Source organism: Dermacentor andersoni, unplaced genomic scaffold (genome assembly GCF_023375885.2).
Source record: "Dermacentor andersoni unplaced genomic scaffold, qqDerAnde1_hic_scaffold ctg00000276.1, whole genome shotgun sequence".
Lineage (NCBI taxonomy): Eukaryota > Metazoa > Arthropoda > Arachnida > Ixodida > Ixodidae > Dermacentor > Dermacentor andersoni.
Window position 1 is genome coordinate 44,410 of NW_027314968.1, and position 23,396 is coordinate 67,805.

The 23,396-nt window shown below is 44.9% G+C and overlaps 1 protein-coding gene across 1 annotated transcript; it reads right to left on the reverse strand.

The window, feature by feature from the left end:
• Positions 1 to 13,639: 13,639 nt before the first annotated feature.
• LOC126522173 (uncharacterized) lies at positions 13,640 to 22,223 on the reverse strand. Its single transcript, XM_072285839.1, has 5 exons — positions 20,947 to 22,223; positions 20,639 to 20,654; positions 19,440 to 19,734; positions 16,319 to 16,579; positions 13,640 to 14,622 (listed from the first exon to the last, which is right to left on the reverse strand). Exons 1-5 carry the CDS (start codon positions 22,176 to 22,178, stop codon positions 13,832 to 13,834), a joined length of 2,595 nt encoding a protein of 864 aa, XP_072141940.1. The 5' UTR covers positions 22,179 to 22,223; the 3' UTR covers positions 13,640 to 13,831.
• Between the last annotated feature and the right edge of the window lie 1,173 nt (positions 22,224 to 23,396).

Sequence of the window (23,396 nt, forward strand, 5' to 3'; positions counted from 1 at the left end):
TTGCAGAACGCGCACGTGGATTTCTACCAAACGACGTGCTAAGCTTGCCGATGCTGCTCTTTTTAGCACCCGCGCACGGATTTGTGCGAAAACGCGTTTTAAGCATGCACATGCATCTTTTGGTAGACGCGGATGAAGTTTTCTGCAAAACCACAAGATGTGCATGCAAATGGTGCTGTTGGCAGAACGCGCACGTGGATTTCTACCAAACGACGTGCTAAGCATGCCGATGCTGCTCTTTTTAGCACCCGCGCACGCATTTGTGCGAAAACGCGTTTTAAGCATGCACATGCATCTTTTGGTAGACGCGGATAAATTTTTCTGCAAAACCACAAGATGTGCATGCAAATGGTGCTTTTGGCAGAACGCGCACGTGGATTTCTACCAAACGACGTGCTAAGCATGCCGATGCTGCTCTTTTTAGCACCCGCGCACGCATTTGTGCGAAAACGCGTTTTAAGCATGCACATGCATCTTTTGGTAGACGCGGATGAAGTTTTCTGCAAAACCACAAGATGTGCATGCAAATGGTGCTTTTTGCAGAACGCGCACGTGGATTTCTACCAAACGACGTGCTAAGCATGCCGATGCTGCTCTTTTTAGCATCCGCGCACGCATTTGTGCGAAAACGCGTTTTAAGCATGCACATGCATCTTTTGGTAGACGCGGATGAAATTTTCTGCAAAACCACAAGATGTGCATGCAAATGGTGCTTTTTGCAGAACGCGCACGTGGATTTCTACCAAACGACGTGCTAGGTATGCCGATGCTGCTCTTTTTAGCACCCGCGCACGGATTTGTGCGAAAACGCGTTTTAAGCATGCACATGCGTCTTTTGGTAGACGCGGATGAAGTTTTCTGCAAAACCACAAGATGTGCATGCAAATGGTGCTTTTGGCAGAACGCGCACGTGGATTTCAACCAAACGACGTGCTAAGCATGCCGATGCTGCTCTTTTTAGCACCCGCGCACGCATTTGTGCGAAAACGCGTTTTAAGCATGCACATGCATCTTTTGGTAGACGCGGATGAAGTTTTCTGCAAAACCACAAGATGTGCATGCAAATGGTGGTTTTTGCAGAACGCGCACGTGGATTTCTACCAAACGACGTGCTAAGCATGCCGATGCTGCTCTTTTTAGCACCCGCGCACGCATTTGTGCGAAAACGCGTTTTAAGCATGCACATGCATCTTTTGGTAGACGCGGATGAAGTTTTCTGCAAAACCACAAGATGTGCATGCAAATGGTGCTTTTTGCAGAACGCGCACGTGGATTTCTACCAAACGACGTGCTAAGCTTGCCGATGCTGCTCTTTTTAGCACCCGCGCACGGATTTGTGCGAAAACGCGTTTTAAGCATGCACATGCATCTTTTGGTAGACGCGGATGAAGTTTTCTGCAAAACCACAAGATGTGCATGCAAATGGTGCTTTTGGCAGAACGCGCACGTGGATTTCTACCAAACGACGTGCTAAGCATGCCGATGCTGCTCTTTTTAGCACCCGCGCACGCATTTGTGCGAAAACGCGTTTTAAGCATGCACATGCATCTTTTGGTAGACGCGGATGAAGTTTTCTGCAAAACCACAAGATGTGCATGCAAATGGTGCTTTTTGCAGAACGCGCACGTGGATTTCTACCAAACGACGTGCTAAGCTTGCCGATGCTGCTCTTTTTAGCACCCGCGCACGGATTTGTGCGAAAACGCGTTTTAAGCATGCACATGCATCTTTTGGTAGACGCGGATGAAGTTTTCTGCAAAACCACAAGATGTGCATGCAAATGGTGCTTTTGGCAGAACGCGCACGTGGATTTCTACCAAACGACGTGCTAAGCATGGCGATGCTGCTCTTTTTAGCACCCGCGAAAGCATTTGTGCGAAAACGCGTTTTAAGCATGCACATGCATCTTTTGGTAGACGCGGATGAAGTTTTCTGCAAAACCACAAGATGTGCATGCAAATGGTGCTTTTTGCAGTACGCGCACGTGGATTTCTACCAAACGACGTGCTAAGCATGCCGATGCTGCTCTTTTTAGCACCCGCGCACGGATTTGTGCGAAAACGCGTTTTAAGCATGCACATGCATCTTTTGGTAGACGCGGATGAAGTTTTGTGCAAAACCACAAGATGTGCATGCAAATGGTGCTTTTGGCAGAACGCGCACGTGGATTTCTACCAAACGACGTGCTAAGCATGCCGATGCTGCTCTTTTTAGCACCCGCGCACGCATTTGTGCGAAAACGCGTTTTAAGCATGCACATGCATCTTTTGGTAGACGCGGATGAAGTTTTCTGCAAAACCACAAGATGTGCATGCAAATGGTGCTTTTTGCAGAACGCGCACCTGGATTTCTACCAAACGACGTGCTAAGCATGCCGATGCTGCTCTTTTTAGCACCCGCGCACGGATTTGTGCGAAAACGCGTTTTAAGCATGCACATGCATCTTTTGGTAGACGCGGATGAAGTTTTGTGCAAAACCACAAGATGTGCATGCAAATGGTGCTTTTGGCAGAACGCGCACGTGGATTTCTACCAAACGACGTGCTAAGCATGCCGATGCTGCTCTTTTTAGCACCCGCGCACGCATTTGTGCGAAAACGCGTTTTAAGCATGCACATGCATCTTTTGGTAGACGCGGATGAAGTTTTCTGCAAAACCACAAGATGTGCATGCAAATGGTGCTTTTTGCAGAACGCGCACGTGGATTTCTACCAAACGACGTGCTAAGCATGCCGATGCTGCTATTTTTAGCGCCCGCGCACGCATTTGAGCGAAAACGCGTTTTAAGCATGCACATGCATCTTTTGGTAGACGCGGATGAAGTTTTCTGCAAAACCACAAGATGTGCATGCAAATGGTGCTTTTTGCAGAACGCGCATGTGGATTTCTACCAAGCGACGTGCTAAGCATGCCGATGCTGCTCTTTTTAGCACCCGCGCACGCATTTGTGCGAAAACGCGTTTTAAGCATGCACATGCATCTTTTGGTAGACGCGGATGAAGTTTTCTGCAAAACCACAAGATGTGCATGCAAATGGTGCTTTTTGCAGAACGCGCACGTGGATTTCTACCAAACGACGTGCTAAGCATGCCGATGCTCCTCTTTTTAGCACCCGCGCACGGATTTGTGCGAAAACGCGTTTTAAGCATACACATGCATCTTTTGGTAGACGCGGATGAAGTTTTCTGCAAAACCACAAGATGTGCATGCAAATGGTGCTTTTGGCAGAGCGCGCACGTGGATTTCTACCAAACGACGTGCTAAGCATGCCGATGCTGCTCTTTTTAGCACCCGCGCACGCATTTGTGCGAAAACGCGTTTTAAGCATGCACATGCATCTTTTGGTAGACGCGGATGAAGTTTTCTGCAAAACCACAAGATGTGCATGCAAATGGTGCTTTTTGCAGAACGCGCTCGTGGATTTCTACCAAACGACGTGCTAAGCATGCCGATGCTGCTCTTTTTAGCACCCGCGCACGCATTTGTGCGAAAACGCGTTTTAAGCATGCACATGCATCTTTTGGTAGACGCGGATGAAGTTTTCTGCAAAACCACAAGATGTGCATGCAAATGGTGCTTTTTGCAGAACGCGCTCGTGGATTTCTACCAAACGACGTGCTAAGCATGCCGATGCTGCTCTTTTTAGCACCCGCGCACGGATTTGTGCGAAAACGCGTTTTAAGCATGCACATGCATCTTTTGGTAGACGCGGATGAAGTTTTCTGCAAAACCACAAGATGTGCATGCAAATGGTGCTTTTTGCAGAACGCGCACGTGGATTTCTACCAAACGACGTGCTAAGCATGCCGATGCTGCTCTTTTTAGCACCCGCGCACGGATTTGTGCGAAAACGCGTTTTAAGCATGCACATGCATCTTTTGGTAGACGCGGATGAAGTTTTGTGCAAAACCACAAGATGTGCATGCAAATGGTGCTTTTGGCAGAACGCGCACGTGGATTTCTACCAAACAACGTGCTAAGCATGCCGATGCTGCTCTTTTTAGCACCCGCGCACGCATTTGTGCGAAAACGCGTTTTAAGCATGCACATGCATCTTTTTGTAGACGCGGATGAAGTTTTCTGCAAAACCACAAGATGTGCATGCAAATGGTGCTTTTTGCAGAACGCGCACGTGGATTTCTACCAAACGACGTGCTAAGCATGCCGATGCTGCTCTTTTTAGCACCCGCGCACGCATTTGTGCGAAAACGCGTTTTAAGCATGCACATGCATCTTTTGGTAGACGCGGATGAAGTTTTCTGCAAAACCACAAGATGCCCTATTGAAAAATTTTTATGAGAAATTGAGCGAGATGTATGCATGTCGTACAGATTTGTATGAGAAATTGAACGAGATGTATGCATGTCGCACAGATTTGACGAGAAATGAACGATATGCTATGCATATTGAACGACTTCTCGTACAAGATGAGCGAGATCTCTATGATGTGCTACGCACACTTTTACGAAGTGCACGAGATTTATGCGATGTGCGATAAGAATGCGTAGAGAAGTGCACGAGATTTATGCGATGTGCGATAAGAATGCGTAGAGCTTGTATGACGTGTGCGATAAGAATGCGTAGAGCTTGTATGACGTGTGCGATGTGCTGTGTAGACCTGACGAGATTATGTACGAGGTGTGTGAGGTGGCATGCGATGTGTACGCACTGTAGTCGTATGAGCAACATGATCTTTGAGGATGACTATGAATTGCATACAAAGTATGTGCACTTAAGTCGTAGTGCATACAAAAGCTCATCAATGACAGCGAGATTTATGATGAGTTGTTTGTAGTACATGCAAGAGCATGATCAATGTGCTGTATGACACTGAACGATTGTGACACATATTTACCAGAGCAAACGAGATGTTCAGAGTTCAACTTCTGGAATTTCATGCAACGAACACATACAGCCCCATCAAAGCAGGTGTCGGTACTTTTGATGCAATGATTTTCACTTGGAGACATAGTCTCGGATGAACGCTTATGGCGATACTACTGCCTTTGCATAACGCATTCCTCAACCAACCAATAAGCACTGCATATAGCACAATGATATTGTCAAAAGCTATCATCAGAGAATGAATCCCTTGTTCAGAGTAGATCTGCCTAAGATTTTAATGCAATATAGGAGTCGGCTACCATCAAAGTTTCATAATAAAATGCTACATGTTTGTTTCTGCACACAATAAAAGAATCTGGCAATGTGATTATAGCGCATTGGAAACACTTCAAACAAGGACGAGTTGGCAAAGGAGTCTATTGCAGGCAGTTTGATCAATGACAGAAGACGCATGCACTTTGTCACATCCTAATAATATTGCTTGCATCAGAGATGTCAGTCAGGGATATTCATGCACTTAATGCGTTGTACAATATCACTGTAGTGTTTAATGATGGAAGTGCACATGCCCAGTGTACAGCAATTATAAACAGTGTGAAAAATGACTTTGGCAGTCATTCCTTGCATCAATGCCTGCAGATAGAATGGACAGAATTGGTTGTGAGTGAGAACACATATTGTACCTTGGGATTAGCGAAATAGTTCTGAAAAAGCTTGAAACAACAAAGAAGTTTCATAATCCTTATGGTGATAAAAAATCAGTACAGTGCAAGTTCACGGGAATGAGTATTGGTGCATGTGAGCCAGTTTGTAAGAGCTCGCCTAATAAACAAACAATAAGCATAAGAAATTGTGCTTTTCAGTGAAAAGGTCACTCTGTTTCACGTTCCTTCAACTTTGTATCTGTCTCGCTTCAGACAGCACATGCACTGTGTCAGGTTCTCTGTAGATGACACTTTCTTTGAAGCAACATGAAGTACCTCATGGACAAAAGGTTAACAAAAGGTGCTGTCCTGCAGCATATTGGACCTTTTGTTAACCTTTTGTCCATGAGGTGCCAGGAAAAATGAGCGGGCAGCTGGAGTACACACTACTTCTTTTACAACAAGGCATTTGCATTACATATATGTCATTTAACAAGCTGTATTATACAATGCATTTATATGTAAAAACAGAATGGTTACATCAATCACTTCATTGAGAACAATTAAGGTTTGTGCTGGATATAAAAACTGTTCATAGCAATCTGCGACCCAATCAAGTGGCGTTAAAAAGACTAGTGAAAACCACAGATTATTCCACATTAATACTTGAGCACAAATAAGCAGTTGTGTGCATGGATTGAGAGCAAAATTGTATGAACCATTGAAGTGGTGGTCAAACAGCACCGCTGCGCTCTATGTACACTCATTGATATTGAAGAATGGCAATTCCTGAATCCCCATCATGAGTTTTACCTTTTTCTTTTTCATATAATCGTATGTGGTTTTCATTATTTCTTTTCTGTATCATGTCCCCAGCAGCTTTGCGTTCTGTTTAGTGCATGCTCCAGGACATATGGTATTTTACACCAGGACATATGGTATTTTACACAAACTGCAAACACGCACACATGTGAACTGGGGAAAGCTGGACAGGTCGATACATTGTCTACTCTTTGGCTGTGCTCTTCAACCAAAGTTTTCAAACATTGTTTGGCATTGCCTATGTTTCCCAAGAAAGAAAGCTAAGTGCATATTCCACCCAACCTTTACTGTGGGGTCGCATTTCTTTGTTGGTGGCAGCCAACGTGTAACATGCAAATTTGTAGTTGCAAGTTAACACTTTTACCATTTAGCATGTAGTATGATGTATTACCACCAGGTATGACACTGTACATACAAGGAACTGTTCGCATTCTCTCATCACAGAAAACTTGAGCCAATTGACTTAGTGCTAATGCGCGGGTAACTGCGTTATGTACTGTGTTTTCAGCATAGCACAAGTTTTAAAAATGTGCTTCAGTCCCATGACACAGGTGCAAATGCCACAAATTCCCACAATGCAGGTTTTCTTTATATGCTCAACTTTAAAATTGCTCTGCCACCAAAAATGCCCACACGACTGTGGAAACTCTATGTGACTCAAGCAACAACACATTAGAGTTTCCAGAATTGGCCTAGTTCAGACCGCATCATCTCCGGGACCAGCCCAGTTTACTAAGAATGCATCAAGCATTGGCTAGTTTACTCAGCAAGAAACTTGCCAAGTATTGGCGGCGAGGAGTTACGGAGTCGCCACCTATCGGAAGCGCCTCGCTGGCGTATTATGAGGGATCACGTGGCGCGCTCCTCATAGGTTTTGCTGTCAGCGCTCACTGAAAGCACCACGCGCGAGCTCTCCCGAACATTTCTGTAAGTACTTTCGAAACGAGAGAAGTTTATTACTGTCTAAATAATAATCTTGGACAAACTGAAAGCACACAATCGTTTACAGACGCTATCTCTTTACCGAATACGTACAGTGAACGCCACTGCGCGCGGTCGCCGCGATGGAGTCTCCCGAACCGGCTTCTTGCGTGAAAAGTAGGTAAACGCTGAGAGCAAACTATGTGAAATATGTTCTTATAGTGTTTGTATAACTAAATGGAGTGTAATAGAACGAAGCCTCAATGCAGCGATCGCACAGATTCACAGCGACCGACTGCGCGTCTGCATGCTTGTCCGCGCACTGTTTCGTTTTCACCGCGCGCGCGTTTTCGCATCGTGCCATGAGCTTTAGGCCGCAGAATATGAGCATTTGACAGTATACAAGCAACCATTGTTGCGTAGGCGCTATCACAGCTGTTCAAAAATAATTTCATTGTAGAGACTTCGACGCCTACTCCCCGGGGACTGTGATGTGCCGTCGCGACGATTCAATATTTTTTTTTTCTTCTAAATTCTTTGACCTTTCAATACTATTTCTCGAGTTGCGTCGCACTGTACGTTTATCGGTGTTCTCAGCGTGCAATTTCCCGCTGCTCCTTTTTTGTAATTTAGCGCATTCATTCATAACACAAACATGACCATATGCCATGCTTTCTTTAAATGTGCTTCTTACCGCTGCTGTTCCACTCCACTGAACTTGCCAGTATCTATAGCATCGACAAGTTCATAGACCAAACCGTCACGACATTAGTCGGGCAGCGGACTCGGTCGAGCGTCTCAGTGCGCGTTTTCAGAACGTCGCAGACCGGGCGCCGTAGCAGAAATCTTCCTCGCGTCTGTGCTTGCTGCATACCCGAGTTGTAGCCGATGACTGTTTGCCGGTTTTATGTTTCGCGAGCCAAGCTTCACGCAGCTTCTTGTCCTGCGGCTACGTGTGAATAAGGCTGACACCGGCCTCCGTTACGTGCGTCCCGCCCTGCGGCACCGAGCAGTAGCCTACCATGTTGCGCGCCTTCAAAGGCAGCCACTAACTATTGTAGTGCTTTCAAGCGTTGTAAAGGAGACACTCGAAGCGGGAAAATTTCGCCACTAAATGAGGACCGCAGCATACGAGGGAATTTAAACTCGTTTTCAGCTCGCTTCGGCGCGCCCGAAGCAGCCGGCGCGGCCGCTATGTCCACGTGATCCCTCCTAGCACGTCACGCCGACAGTGGCGCCAGCTTTTCCAGTGGTGGAGCTCGAGGCCAATACTCAGTAAGAAACCGACTGAGCAAACATCCCTTGCAAAAGCCAAAGAAATTTAGCTTTGCGTAAAAATGATGCACTTGAACAGTACAGAAGTTTCAGACAAAGGTACGCCACCACTGGAGAGCTCAGCCGTGCAGTTTGGCCATCATTCCCATGGTCCCTAGAATTTTGCTTCAACAGCACATGCTCAATTTTGTTATTGTCATAATACCTGCAAAATTGTGATTCACTGCCATGATCTGGGTTCCAATATGTAGAATATTACCTACCGACCTGGCCGATATATTCTACAGCAAAAACACCCCTGCACTAGTTCAACTAAACACATTACATGTCTCCTAATGCATAGCTTACATACATAAGCTCAGTGCAGTGTTATTAAGAATTTACAGTACTACATGCTTATCGGTGGACAACATGTACCTTATAGTCTGAATTCCTTCAAACTAGTGCAGGCAGTAGCTGTGATTTCAGATTTCCATACGCAACAGAACTATACTGGTGCACCTCTTCCGGGAAGAGGATTTAATTATCGGCCATCAAAGTATTTCTCCAAATATAATGGCTTATAAGTGTGACGGCTCATCGTCAGAAACAGCAATAAGTTTACACAATGTGCATTACGAAACAAGATACAAAAAGGCTAACTATTGATGAATTAATTAATACTACAAACACTATGTTGCAGTGACTTACTGTACAAGAATACAGTAAGACATCGCTAAACTGTACCTGCTTAAACAGCAGTTTCATTTTAAACGTAGTAATGTGAAGTCCCCAACTCAGCGGCTATTCAACATAATCTGTTTTGTATTCGCATAAACCGTTCCAGTTTATTGCGTACGTATTGGTTAACACATAGTGTTTGCACTTTTCCTAGCACAATCACGGCGGTAGGTCGGCCAGGCAGAATGAGCCTGAGATCAGAACGGCCTCGAAGCACGAACGCAGAAGCCGCTTGGAAGGGTGAAGCTACACTAACATCAACATTATTTCGGTGCCGAGCCAGATAGTGCTGTGGCATCGTGCAAGCTAGGACTTGCGTCATGCCAAAGTTTGGACAAAAACCAGGTGCTCAGCATAAATGAAAAATTGGAAATTGTTTGTGCTACCGAACGTGGCACGAAGTTGGCGCTGGCACGCGAGAAGGATCTACCGTTCAATATGGTATGTGGCATTTGGAATGCGAAGGAGAAGATGCTCGGCAGTGCTGCTGGGACCGCGAAAAGATGTTGGCTACGAGGTTAAACTTTTTGAGGTTTGTCTTTTCACCATCGTTGCCTCTGTTATTGCTGAAGTGTCCCCTAACGACAGTGATGAGGACGACACAGAAAACGACAGCACGGGCGATTCAGGCCCGACAGTGGCAGAAGATGCGCATTACGTCAGCCTCATGCGAGTGTTTGGCGAGCTTAAAGGAGTTTGATGCTGCTGTCGTCACTGCTAGGCTGCCGCGGCATCAAACGAATATAACAGACTTTTGTCGTGCAAAATGGATAATACTGCATGTTTTTTGCCCTTTTATTGCACTCTCTCCGAGTTCCGTTTTTGACAGGTAAGTGAGCAATCTCACACTATTTCAGTTTAGCAGTACTATCGTTTAATACATACTTTTTCCAAGCTCCGGCCAACTACGATTTAACAAGGTTTCACTGTACATGTAAATTTAACATTCTCATGTACAGATACTGAGACCTACAAATGCAGGTAACATAAAAGTTAAATATTTAAATTGGCTAGTTGGTTCATGTTTCCAACACAATGTGCTACAAATATGGGACAGGAAAAACAAGTGTACTAACATATGTGCAGTGTTTGTAATACCGTAATTACTGGTCGATACTTCTAAAAAGAAAATGAAGTACGGAAGCAAGGGGTCGGCTTAGATTTGAGTCGGTGGTTTGGCCGCAACTGCCACATACCTATCGCCACCTCACCGTCACAGACTTGTAGCAACATATGCGTGCGCCATAGTGTTTTCTGGAAGCGATCGTTCAGAGCGGGTTGTCCAAATTTTTTTCAAGTGTTGCGCTGTAGCCTCCTGCCAGCCACTGTGGTGGCACTGACCAAGTGGTGCCACTACACTACAGGCTAATGGCAAAAGGTCGTTTTACACATGGAGAAAACCTCCAACCTCCAAGTACAGCACGAGTTCGGCATGGACGAAAAGAACATGCTACGGTGGCGGAAATGGAACAAGCTTTCCAACTGCAGTGCAGCCCGCATGGGTTTCACCGGACCACAGAGGAGTCAACACCATGAGGTGGAAGATACGGCGTATTCATTAGGGAACAGAGAGAAGCAGGAATGCACATAACGATGGGGATTATACAGGCAAAGGCAAGGGAGGTCACCAATGCTAGGCGTATCACACAAACCAATTTCAAGCGCAGCAAAGGCTGGGTAACGCGTTTCATGAAATGTTTTGGCTTCAGCCTCAGACAACTGGCTTTCGTGTGCCAGAAACTAGCCAGCGAATTCTGAGGAAAAGCTCATGGGATTCCAGTACTACGTCATTGAAAAATGGCGGCAAAAGAGCTATCAACTGGAGCAGATTGCAAACACTGACCAGACACCGGTGTTCTTCGACATGCCCATGGCATATACACAGTAAACGAAGAGTGAGAGAGATCAAGCTTAGGACAGCAGGTTATGGGAAGAAGTGAAAAAGAGCAATGCTGTGCTGTTTTGTTGATGGACGGACACAGTACACTACTGGCCAAATAAAAGTTCCCCAGGAATGTTGTTGCGCACGTTCACGAGAAAAGTGCGATGAACAGCGCCACGATGGACTGGGTGAAGACTATTTGAAGCAGCCTGCCCTACAGTGTCAGCGCTGCTGTCGTGGCCGTCACTGTCGCTATCCGATGCACGTTTATGACGATCGCCTCATCAGTTAGAAGCATTTGGTTTACAAATCTATAGCAGTGTGCCTTCTTTTCACCAGCAACGTAGTGCATTGCTGATGATCAGCAGGCAGATCATCCATCTTCCATTTCGGCAGCAACTCATACAAGGCTGAGAAACAACATGGCCAGGAATGGCTTCAATGCAACAAACAGAGACAAGTACAAGTGACTTAATCCATTAGCAGAACTGGGCAGAATGAGGACCATAGAATAAAGAACCAACAGTGAGGACCCAGCCATAGAGATGGCCCAGCGAGCAATCTGGGAGCGGTGCCGGCAGTGCAGTTGGCGTGGTCCATTTGCGTTTTGGAGTGGCGAGGCACAGAGCTATGGCCGCAGCCCATTCTTGTTCGGAGGGGTGGAAGGGCGACGGGAGAGATGCGCAAGGCTGGTGTGAATCTCTCATGGAGAGAAGCGCGCGGCGGCAGTTGCAGTGGCGGGCAAGCATGCAGCGGCTAGCATTTCACTTTTTTTCTTTTCAAGGATGTCAGATTCCATTACCTTTCAGCACGGACATTCAGCAGCCAGAATTCATCATTATAACCGATAATGCGGCATGGGGCCACTGTAGAAAGCAGGTTATTTCCCCATACAAAACATACAAAAGTTGACAGTGTAGCAGCTTTTTGTTGTCCTAACCGATATCTTTATAAGTGGGTTCAACTGTAGTGTCACCCTCAATTGCACACTGATTGGCTGGTTGCCAAATCGTCATTGCCAAATCACCTATATAAAATGAGCACAAAGCATACAATCACAAACTTCAAGCGCACAAGGCAGTCATATTGCCTAGAAACGAGACAACAGCCAGATAGGTAGGACCTCGATTGCTACCTCTACATATGTCCATATTCAAGGGGACATCAATGAGTGGACAGGCTTCTGAGAACAATTTGACCCAACTATTCACCTCAACTGATTTGACATGTTCCGCCAAATTTGACTACCTAAAGTGTTTTCTGGCTGGTGATGTCGCAGCAGCAGTCTCTTGTTTGCACGCGCTTGAAACATGCTGTGTGCATGCCACCTCACTGTTGAAGGAAAGATTATTCAGGACCACTGACAGCACTTTGACATCGTTAGAATGAGAAGTCATACAATGACACACGTGGTCTGCAACGATCGTATGACGCCGCGTAGCTACACATCCATTGCCTTGGCACTCTATGTGTACCAACTCTAATGTATCCAGCTATGCTCATTGATATCGTCCAGCAGGCTCTACTTACGACAAAATTCTCAGCTTCACACGAGGGAAGACAAGTCACACTATGAGGGTACACTTGTGTAATAGTCTTTCTGCAAAAGCCTGCGAGTCACTTTCACCAGCACCTTCGTCAGACACCGAACTAAAATATGTCCTACTGTTTATGCAAGTGGACCTGGAAAGCAGTGAGTAATGCGTGTCACCATCTCAACTACTACAGTAGATCACCATATTGACAGGCAACTTAGTGGTACACCCATGGAATGTAGAAAAAAGATTAAATTAAACAAACAAGGCCAGCCAGTGTAGGCAGAGAAAAAAGTCAGTGGAAGACATCGGTGCTACGTACGCCATGGCTCCCATCAGAGTATGTTCATTCAGTCAAATAAATAGTGCATGCCAGAATGAGCAACTATAACTTCATTGTGGAATAAACAAAAGATGTGAATTTGTTCCAAGATAAACTTCGAAAATGCAGACCCATACTGACACTGTACTTATGGGATTCTAACCCACTCAATTTTCACGAGATTAAAGTAACAAAATAAAATTACATATGAATGCAACTCGCCAGATTTATAATAGAAAAATATAGCATGCCCTAAACGTTCAGGATCAGAATACGAGACATGTAGAAGTTACCTTCACCAAAGGGAATTTTTTTTTTATATATGAGCTTTCGTAATGAAAGTGCTGCATTGTCATTGAAGTTTGGCCTTTATTGGCCACAGATACCAAGCACACAGGGGTGGTAATCTCAAGCAATCACTTCTAGAGAGAATACTGACTTTCAAGGGCTGTGGTGCTGTGCTGCTAAGCACGAGGTCGCAGAAGCCACATTTTGATAGGGTGGAATGCAAACACGCCCATGTGCCGCATATTCGGGGCACGTTGAATATACCCGAGTGGTAAAAATTAATCCAGAGTCCGTCACTACAGCGCACCTCATATTGAGATCATAGTTTTGGCACGTAACACCCCAGAAGTTAATTCAGATTATATGCGACTCGGCATCTGACTTGTCAAAGTATGCGGCAGCGAGCGTTCTTGCAGATACCGAGCTTTCCACAATGCCACAAACGCTGGTGGCCATACACACAGCTTTTGTTTTATATAAGTTCAGGTTATTTTTGAACACAGTTTCTCAGAAAAAACGTGCTAGTTAGATTTCCGTAAATACAGTGACGCAGAGACTTTTGTTTTTGTACTTCAGTTCAATCCCGTTCTACAATGTTGGGCAATGCACATACATACTGCTTGCTTTCAGCCTCAAAGTCTATAAACAAAGCCGGCATTGCAACAGAAGCGGGCTTTAAAACAACACAAGTGTCAACAGGCGACAAAAAACACTCTTGGATGTGAGGAGGAAAACCATCAGCATTTTCACCAATTCCCAGTTTCTGACAAAGCAAGAGAACCACGCCAGAAATGCCGTCAATTACATGCAATATATGGGAAACTATAAAAAATTTCCCATCATGGCTTGCAACGACAGAACAGTCACTTTTCTTTGCTTTTCTATACTGCTGGCTGTGTATAATTGTGCCTTCAAAGCTCATTCTTGAATATTCCTCAATTACAGCACATGTTGTGTCCAAGAAATTTTGCACAGATTGCAGTTCCCGCTCGGACAACATAGCTGTAACTGGTGCTCCAAATAAGCATACATTATCAATTCGAGTCACTTTCTTAATAGGAACATTGCCAAGCAGTCTTTCGCAAAACCTCACCACATCATGCGGAAGAGAAAGCAAATGCAGCGCAAGCTCCAGCTCTCCTTCCAGAGTGACTCTCTCCAGTATTTGTGTCGGAGCTCCTTTTGCTGCCTTTACCATCTTTGTGAGCTTCCCATTCCCTGCTTCGAAGGGAAACGCTGAGTTTGCCCAAAGGGGACCCAGATGCTCCACGCTTGACGTCAGATGGCGAAGCTGGTGGACGTTAAAAGTCATGAAGCGAGTCCCATAGAGGTTTGCAGCTCTGCACACAAATGATTCAAGCAGGTGACCTAGAAAAAATAATTGTTTCATGTAAGAGTATTGTTGAAAGAAAGCTTTGAGTAAGCTTGTCAATGCACGTGTAAATTATCACATCTCCAATACTTTCATCCACTTAACGTGCGTCTCTAACAAGGTTTAAATTAGAGCATCCCCATGTATCAAGAGTAAAACTTTACATAATGGGGGACACAGAACAAATACACTCTGACATAGCTTGAGCATCTATTATAGTGTCTGGGGATGTATCTACAATAGTCACATGATAACTGCAGTCCAATACTCCACTTGAGAAAACATCCACCCCTGTTGACCGCTTCACTATCGTCCTTTCTCTGTCCCTTTTCATGAAATGTATTTCACGCCACAATCAAGCATACCTATGAAATGTGCACAGATTGAGTGTTTTATCTTCCTGCATCGCATTTTGTTTTAGCATTCACAGCAAAAAAAAAAAAAAACAGGAAAGAAAACAATGTTGCCATGGTTGTCAATGAGAGTGAAATTGTAATGACTCACAGTCTAATTAAAGGCTTCATAAATTTCAGAAGCTATGGCTACCAGAAGAAACCAGCAGTGCATAAAATTAGGATAGTTGGTGTAGCACAGCTTCAGAAGTGCAGCAGTGGAACAAAACAAATGCAGTTCAGAGCACATAAAATGCAACCTATTGTAGTGCAGGACCAGATATAAGTCTTTTCTGACTCTTGTTTACCCTCCTATAGAAGTTAGAGTGTGTGCACAATGCTCCCACATCTGTGCGACCTCAAATACCAGACAAAACACAGCTGCCAGAAAATCGTGCAAACGAGGCTGCGGGAGCACTTTCTCACTGGGTGCACTGCTGGGTACAGGGACATTGAGGGGAATATGCAGAGTGAATGGACGATCAGAAATGCACCTGCCACAGTGGTATATAGCGTGCTGTATAAGTCATGAAAAAAAAGTAGTGTCAGGAGAAAAGCTTTGCACTAGAGGATGCATTTGTTTTACAAGATTCCATCCGGGGACAGGCACTTTTAGGGCCTTTCACTCTGCTATTTGAGTGAATCAGAAGGCTATATTGCAGAGCAAGGTTGAATTCATTGACAAATCCAAGCCTTTGCCATAATCAGTGTCGCTTTGGGCTTGCTGATTACTTCAGCCTGCAAGTATAGTGGTTAGCCAAGATGGAAAATGACCACCTAGCAAGCTTCCACAGAATTGATTGGCTAAGGCACGTACTATGTGATGCTTTGATGATGCGCAAAAGGTTGTGTAGGGGACAGAGTAGTCTCTGCGCCTCTGCTCTAACCAAAGGTGTGCACATTGTTGCTCTTTGGCTTTTCAGTTTGTGTACAGTAAGTATGTAATGTGTATACTAACATAACATTCGCATCATAAGATTACCCTAAACAATGCTCTCGAAAATTTCGATTTTCGTTTACCTATTTCTAATAATGACACCCCTAACTTTGGTCTGAAGCAGACTTGTGACCAAATGGCCATGCAGTATTTTTTTGCCGAGATTAAAAGCTTTTACTCTTGCACACACGTTTAGAGCAAATGCACTTAACAGCTGTGGCTGGGGGCTGCAGGTTTGATGAAGGACCAGCTAACGACTATGACAAGGGAACACTGGCAGCAGGAGAATGGTAATAACAGGCTGAGTGGTAAATACTCTTAAAAATAGAAGCAAGATAGTCTAAATGCAAGTAAACAATTTACCTGCACATTGAAGATCAGTTGGTGAAATTTCACTCTTGAGCAGAGTGAAAATGGCTTCGGCCAGCATTGACATGTGCCTCCAGAACCGCGGCGGCAGCACTCCAAGTACTGTTGGCAGAGAGTAGTAGAGCAGCCAGTTCTTCCACTCGCTCGCCTTCCAGAAGCACCTGTCTGCCAAGGACCGTGGCAGCCGTGTGAAGCAGTGGGGTGGGCAAATACTCAGGAGACGTTTATCCAGCTTGGCTATAGTTGAAGGAGCACCTGCACAAAAATAAGCCGTAGTTACTACCACAAATTCCATCTATGCCATGAAGAGGATGTTTGCCTCACCTGTTACAATACTTGCAATGGTTGGGAATAGTGCAATCATATGCCCAGTTTCTCAAGTACCAAGACTAGATGTTACCCATGTCTTAGTAACAGCCTCGTTTTCACGCAATGCCATGTGGACAAATACACATAAAAAAACTACAGACTCCGCATAGTATGGTAGCTGTGGCAAGGCCACAAATATTTATAGCAATCCAAGCAGTAGGCATTACTAAAACGACATTTATTAGCGCTTGGTGCATTATAGCCAATGTTGGCTGCTGTGATATGAAACCTATACTATCATCAATTTTCTTAATGCACAGAGAAGCACATTGCCTTTACAGTTATATGACATCCAGAGGCTTGCAGTGATGCCTAACACCGGCAAAAGATGCAGAGAGCGAGTGGGACTATGCTAATCCAGGGACAACCAAATTAGGAAGGCACACTCAGCTTAGACAAAGACACTGCCTCACCAGAACAGGAATTGGCCTCCCTGGTACAGTATTTGGCCACCCCCTCCCTTATGATTCCTACAAATAACCCATGGGCCTCAGTCCCCAGCAGCTATGGAGCACCTGACCAATGCGGTGGTCAACGCAGCAGAGGTTGCTAAGCATCTCTGGGTCTGGACAGGCTGCCAATGGAAAATGACCCTGTCAACCTTTCACAGCCGGACTCTGTCTAGTGAGGCTAGCTTAGTAGGACTCTTTGAGGAACTGTCACATATTGTTTGGGATATCATCGGCCTTAGTGAGACTAGAACTGGTGACGCTTATACGTTGCTGAATAACGGCCATGTCCTCTGCTTAGAGGTCTCCCAGATAAGAAGCAATACGGGGTAGGATTCCTAATCCATAAGGTCATGGCGGGCAACATTGATGAATTCTACAGCATTAATGAGAGGGTTGCAGTACAAGCTTATGCTCCAACATCCAGTCACAATGATGATGAAGTAGATTGGTTTTATGAAGATGAATTAGCGATGAGAAAAGTGCAAACTCGGTACACTGCAGTAATGGGCAACTTCAATGCAAAAATGGGGAAAAAGCAGGCTGGGGAACAGGCAATTGGAAACTATGGCATCGGTTCTAGGAACGCTAGAGGACAGATGCTGGCAGAATTCACAGAAAGGAATAAGCTTCGCATAATGAACACCTTTTTTCAGGAAGCGTAGCAATAAAAAGTGAACCTGGAAAAGCCGTAATAGTGAAACAAGAAGTGAGATTGATTTCATACTGTCTGCCGATCCCAGCATAGTGCAGGATGTAGAAGTGATAGGTAGAATAAAGTGCTGTGGCCATAGGTTAGAAAGGGCTAGGATTCACCTCAATTTGAAGAGAGAAAGAGCAAAATTGGTCAAGAAGAAACAGGTCAACCTAGAGGCAGTAAGGGTAAAAGCAGACAAATTCAGGCTGGTACTTGCAAACAAATATGCAGCCTTAGAACAGAGAGACGCTGACATAGAGGTAATGAATGAAACCGTAATTGGGCTGGATTCAGAGGCAGCAATAGAAGTGGGAGGCAAGGCACCAAGGAAACCAGTAGGCAAGCTCTCCCAAGTAACAAAGGACCTAATAAAGAAACGACAAAGAATGAAAGTGTCGAATTCAAGAGATAAGGTAGAATTCGCGGAACTGTAAAAACTGATCAAGGCGAAAATAAGTGATAGTCTTAACTATAACATGAGAAAGACTGAAGAAGCCGTAAAAAACGGACACAGCCTGAAATCAGTGAGAAGGAAACTTGGCATAGGACAAACCAAGATGTATGCACTAAAAGATGAGCAGGGTAATACCATCAGCAATCTTGAAGGTATAGTAAAGGCAGTGGAAGAATTCTGTACTGACCCGTACAGTGCCCAGAGGACTTGGGAGAACTCCATTCAAAACAGTAAAGAACAGAATACAGAAACTCCTATAACTCGCGATGAGCTGAGAAGGGCCTTACAAGACGTGAAACAAGCAAGAGAGTGCAGCAGGAGAAGATGGAATAACAGTCGATTTAATCAAAGATGGAGGAGACATAACGCTTGGAAAACTGGCGGCTCTTTATACGAGGTGACTATCGACTGCAAGGGTCCCAGAAAACTGGAAGAATGCAAGCATTATACTAATCGACAAAAACGGAGACGTTAATGATGATGAACATGCAGACGCTGGTAATACTGCAATGACGTGTTCAACTTTCTTTAAGCCACATGCTTACCATAGGTCTTAGAACATGCAAGTCACAGAATATCACGTGAAATTAAAAAAGTACTAACAAAAATATTGGATTGTATCTTTTCTGTTGAAATAACTAGCCGACAACTCAGCAATCAGCTGTTTTATAACTAGTTCAACCCAGCTCGGCTAAATCTGTCAATTTCGGTTACGTGTACTTCTTATACAAAGGCATTCCTACTGTAGTCTGTAAACATTTCCTTTTCAGTGCTATTTCCAGGCAGGTATCCACAGTGGACCAATTGCAAGTTTTAGTGGGATATTTTTTACAATGCTCGGCACTTCCCAGTATACAGGAATGGTTGATTGCCCCCTTTTTTTCTTTTTCTGCAATTTAGAGCATGGCAAGCGCATTGCATTACATAAGTATTCTGACTTGTGTGCAGGATATGTAATATTTCTAAAAAAAAAAAAAATGTTTGTATGTGTGTAACATCAGTACCAGCTAAATCATGGATGTTATCAGGCATACTCTTGTCACATGCACTGCAAGAGCGAATTGTTATTTCCCTTCAAAATTGACTTATCTGAACAAAATATAGAATTCAATTACTCCACTTTAACAAGTGAGCGCAGGTACATACCGATGTAGAACGGCTCCTGGGAGTTTGCACTGTCCAGCCAAAACTCGGTAAGCTGCCTTGTCACTCCAAGCAGCACACAGTGCATGTAGTCAACTGCCTGGCTCAACACTGGATTGAACAAATTAAGGTTTATCAGGGGCGATGGACCCTTGATGCCATTCACTGGCATATCCAGCTCAAGGGCAAGCTTCATGTCTCTCAGGACCCCTTCTTCTGTTCTCAGTGCAAAGTCCGTTTGGATGTAACGAGGAGTACCTGCAATGAAGGAAATGCCCATAAATTTTTTTACATACACCTAAAGATACAAATATTTATGGGAAATCCCACAATGTTTATTACAAGTGTGCTCATAGTGACATATTGGTGCTTTGTAGGGTACAACGTAGTAGGTTGCCTGACATTTACATTAATGCGATGCAGCACCTTATGCATCTCATGGCCCTTCACAAGTTAAACAGTAACAGGTAGTGACATGAAAGCTATGTTGTCAACTGCAAGCGATTCAGTACTTTCAACAAATATGTGCAGAGAAATGTGAAGCATATGTTCTTTTTATTCTAGCAAGAATCTGCATAAATATAGAATGCTTGCAGGAAAGTGCCAGCCAATTTGTTCATCGTGTACTTGTCTCCATCGTGCCTTTCCGTCCTTTGTATGCTGTCGCGCCAGGCACATCATGGATTAACAACTAGCCCAGCCTCACACCTTGCTTCAGTAGATTTCTAGTTCATCACGTTGCACTGCACCAAGAACAGCCTGAACAAAAAGATTTTAGCATGCTCTAAGTCACCAAAAGGCCTCAGTGCAAACATGCCACTGACCTATATACAGCCCACTTGACATGACTTTGGTGAATCAGCGCACTTGGGAAAAAACACAAGTTCACATGAAAATGAATTATGAAAACATACACATGCACTGATGTATGTCCAAATGTCCAGGAGCAGTCCTTTTTTTCCAAGTGCACTGCTTCACCAAAATCATGGGTACCCAACTAGCCCATCAGTACCTATAAAGTAAGCCCGAATAGATCGGTTTAATCAATACACTAAATGCTACTGCCTGTGTACTGTAATACCTTTTGTTACAAGCTATTGCCCACAGTGTAAATCGACAATGCAGCACTGTGTCCCCCCACTATAAAGCATAGCAGTTGCACTTCAAATAGGTGAACGCCGGAGCAGAGAGAACTTACACACCACTCCTCTATGGATGCTGTAAAACACAACATAATGCAGAGCATGCACCGCACTGTCAAAACATGGACAGAACTTACGCATTCCATAAACTAGCTTAAGAAGAAAACCCAATGCAAGGAAGTCGCAAGTATGCTTAGAAGGTATCATCACACAAAGTAAAACATTATAGAAGCCAACGTGAAAACAACTTTGATCTGCAATGTTTCAGTCTAAGACTAGTTATCGTGCCAAGACATTTTCCAACACATCCTTATGACAAAATGGTGTATGGTCACTCAACTAGCGGGCACATCGGAATCAGAGAGAGCTAATAATTCATGAGCAATGTGAAAAACGCCATACCTTCGATTTGTTCTGCACAGGTCAGGCACCAGCAGCAGCCGAACCTTCCATTGAACTGTGTCTGGTTTGTCACTGCTGCACGGGCTGGTGCATCAACTGAACAGCAGATGGAATGAACTTTAGATCTAACCGTTTCTGTTCCATGCTGCCACACAACAGTTCCAACAGCCTGCAATGCCTCCACAAATTTTTCCATAAACACCATCATGTCTGGATGTTTGTGGCCAAACCACAATCCAGCCAGAACAGGGCTTTGGCGGCGCACACCTGGCGGAAGTTCATTTATAGTGAACTGGATGGGCCACACAGACGCTTTCGACGATTTATAAACAGGGCTTCCGTCAGTGTTGAATGTGAGCGTCAAGTCCTTGTGGGATATCTTGCCACTCTGTCTAAGACTCTTGTAAAAGGCACCACTGGTGATGTCACTCACTGAATCGCATTGCAATCCTTGCTCTATTTTTTCCATTTGGGCGAACAGAAGGTCCTTAAACTTTGCTATTGACTGACCAATTTGCTGCTTGATGTTCAAGATGCTGAAAAAGCAACCTGCGTTATTCAATAGCGAGACTTTCATATCTGCTTGGCATGCTTGACAGCGCATTGTCTCTGAACTTAGCTGCTCTAGTTGACTTCCGCAAATGTTGCAGTAGTAATGGCGATTCACGGCCGTATGCATCGTTGGATTCCACAACTTCCTGAGTAGATACTTGCTTCGAGGCAGCATGTCACCTTGAAATCCAAACAATGCTTCGATGAGACGCAACAACCCGTCCACGGTGTCCCAAGGCAGCCCATGCGCAACAACAAAAGCTAGAATCATTACGACTGCAGCAGCTTTTGTTGTTGTGGATCCAGGAAGGGTGCCCGTGCCATACTCGCGCAGAGCCGTTGCGAGCGCTTGGGCAACGTCTATCGGCGGTACTGGGTCGGATTGCCCGCTTTCGTTGCCTTCGTCTGGGGCCGGGCATGCATTGTCAGTCTGACGGCCAGCTGACGATGCGCCGATTTCATCGTCTGAAAGTAGCGGACAGTCGTCAAACGAGCAGGACAGATCAGGCTCGGCAATGTTCGAAGCATGCCCTTGCGCAACCGGCTGTGACATGTGACGCAACCTATAGCGGCGTGTCGATGAGGGAACGTGAAAAGGTTGGCCATCGTGGAGGTACATTTTCCTCTTCCGAGCGGGAGGCTCCATTGATAGGCGCGAAGAGACCACGGTACGGAGTAAGAAAAAGCTAAGCAAAGGAAAGCGTACACAACCGCAGAACAGCAGAACAATGCAACTGTCAGGATACGCGTGCACTCACCGCCAAGATTCACTGTTCGGAATGTAGTCACGTGGCCCCGATTGGTACGTTCGATTCGCCGTCAGTAGGGTGCCTCGATGCCAGCGCCACTTGAACCAGTTCGCGAGGTGCTGCACCCTGCCATTCGTTTCAGCGGTGCAGCAATGACGCCCGCAGAACCACGACGTTCGTTTGAAAAAGTGCAGGAAAGGTGCAGGGCTGGTTCGTGATTTTGCTGCACCCGCTCCACGGTCGGTGCCGACTTGGTGCAGGTGCGAAGCAGCGGCGCAGCAGACGACGCAGCAGACGAGCACGATCGAACACCGTTAAAACCCCGCTTACGCGCGTCTGATGTGTCTGCGCAACTGTGGTGTGCATTTACGCCCCAGAAACCGATCATACCTCCAGTTCAGGACCTCTCAAACTTACGCACACCGTGTACATTCGTCAGACATAGCACAACGCCTACACCGCGTCTGCACCTTTGCTTTCGTTTCGAGTGTTTCGCTGAGCCTGCACACACACACACACACACACACACACACACACGTATATATATATATATATATATATATATATATATATATGTGTGTGTGTTCCAAAACGTTGATACATTCCTGACACAAATACCTGCATTATATAGACCAAAAAAATATTCTTAAGGACATTTGTCAATATTTTGTTACGATAAATAGTGCAAGATTTTGTAGTGCATGAAAGTTATTCTGAATTTGGCAGTCGCGTTTTCCGACTGACATCACGAACTAACTTTACTAGGAGTTTTGTAAATGTGCTTGGTTATTTGTGAAGCTGTACGCATTGAAGATTTGGGACTGCTAGCTGTTATGTTTGGCGTATCTTTTACCGCTGAGAGTTTGGATACGTTGTGCGCGCTTAATTCTTCACGCACGACGTCGATACGATTATTATATACTTTCCTACGTTGAGTGTATCTTCCCCACACACACATTTCACCGAGACATGTCCCAGCTTATGAGCAGAGGAAAAGTCACAGTACAGTCGGCTATGTGCGATACACATTTTCTATCTGATGTGGCCGGGCGGACCCTTTCAGCCTCAACTATAGCTTAATTCATACAACAATAGCCTGCATCTAAACATACACA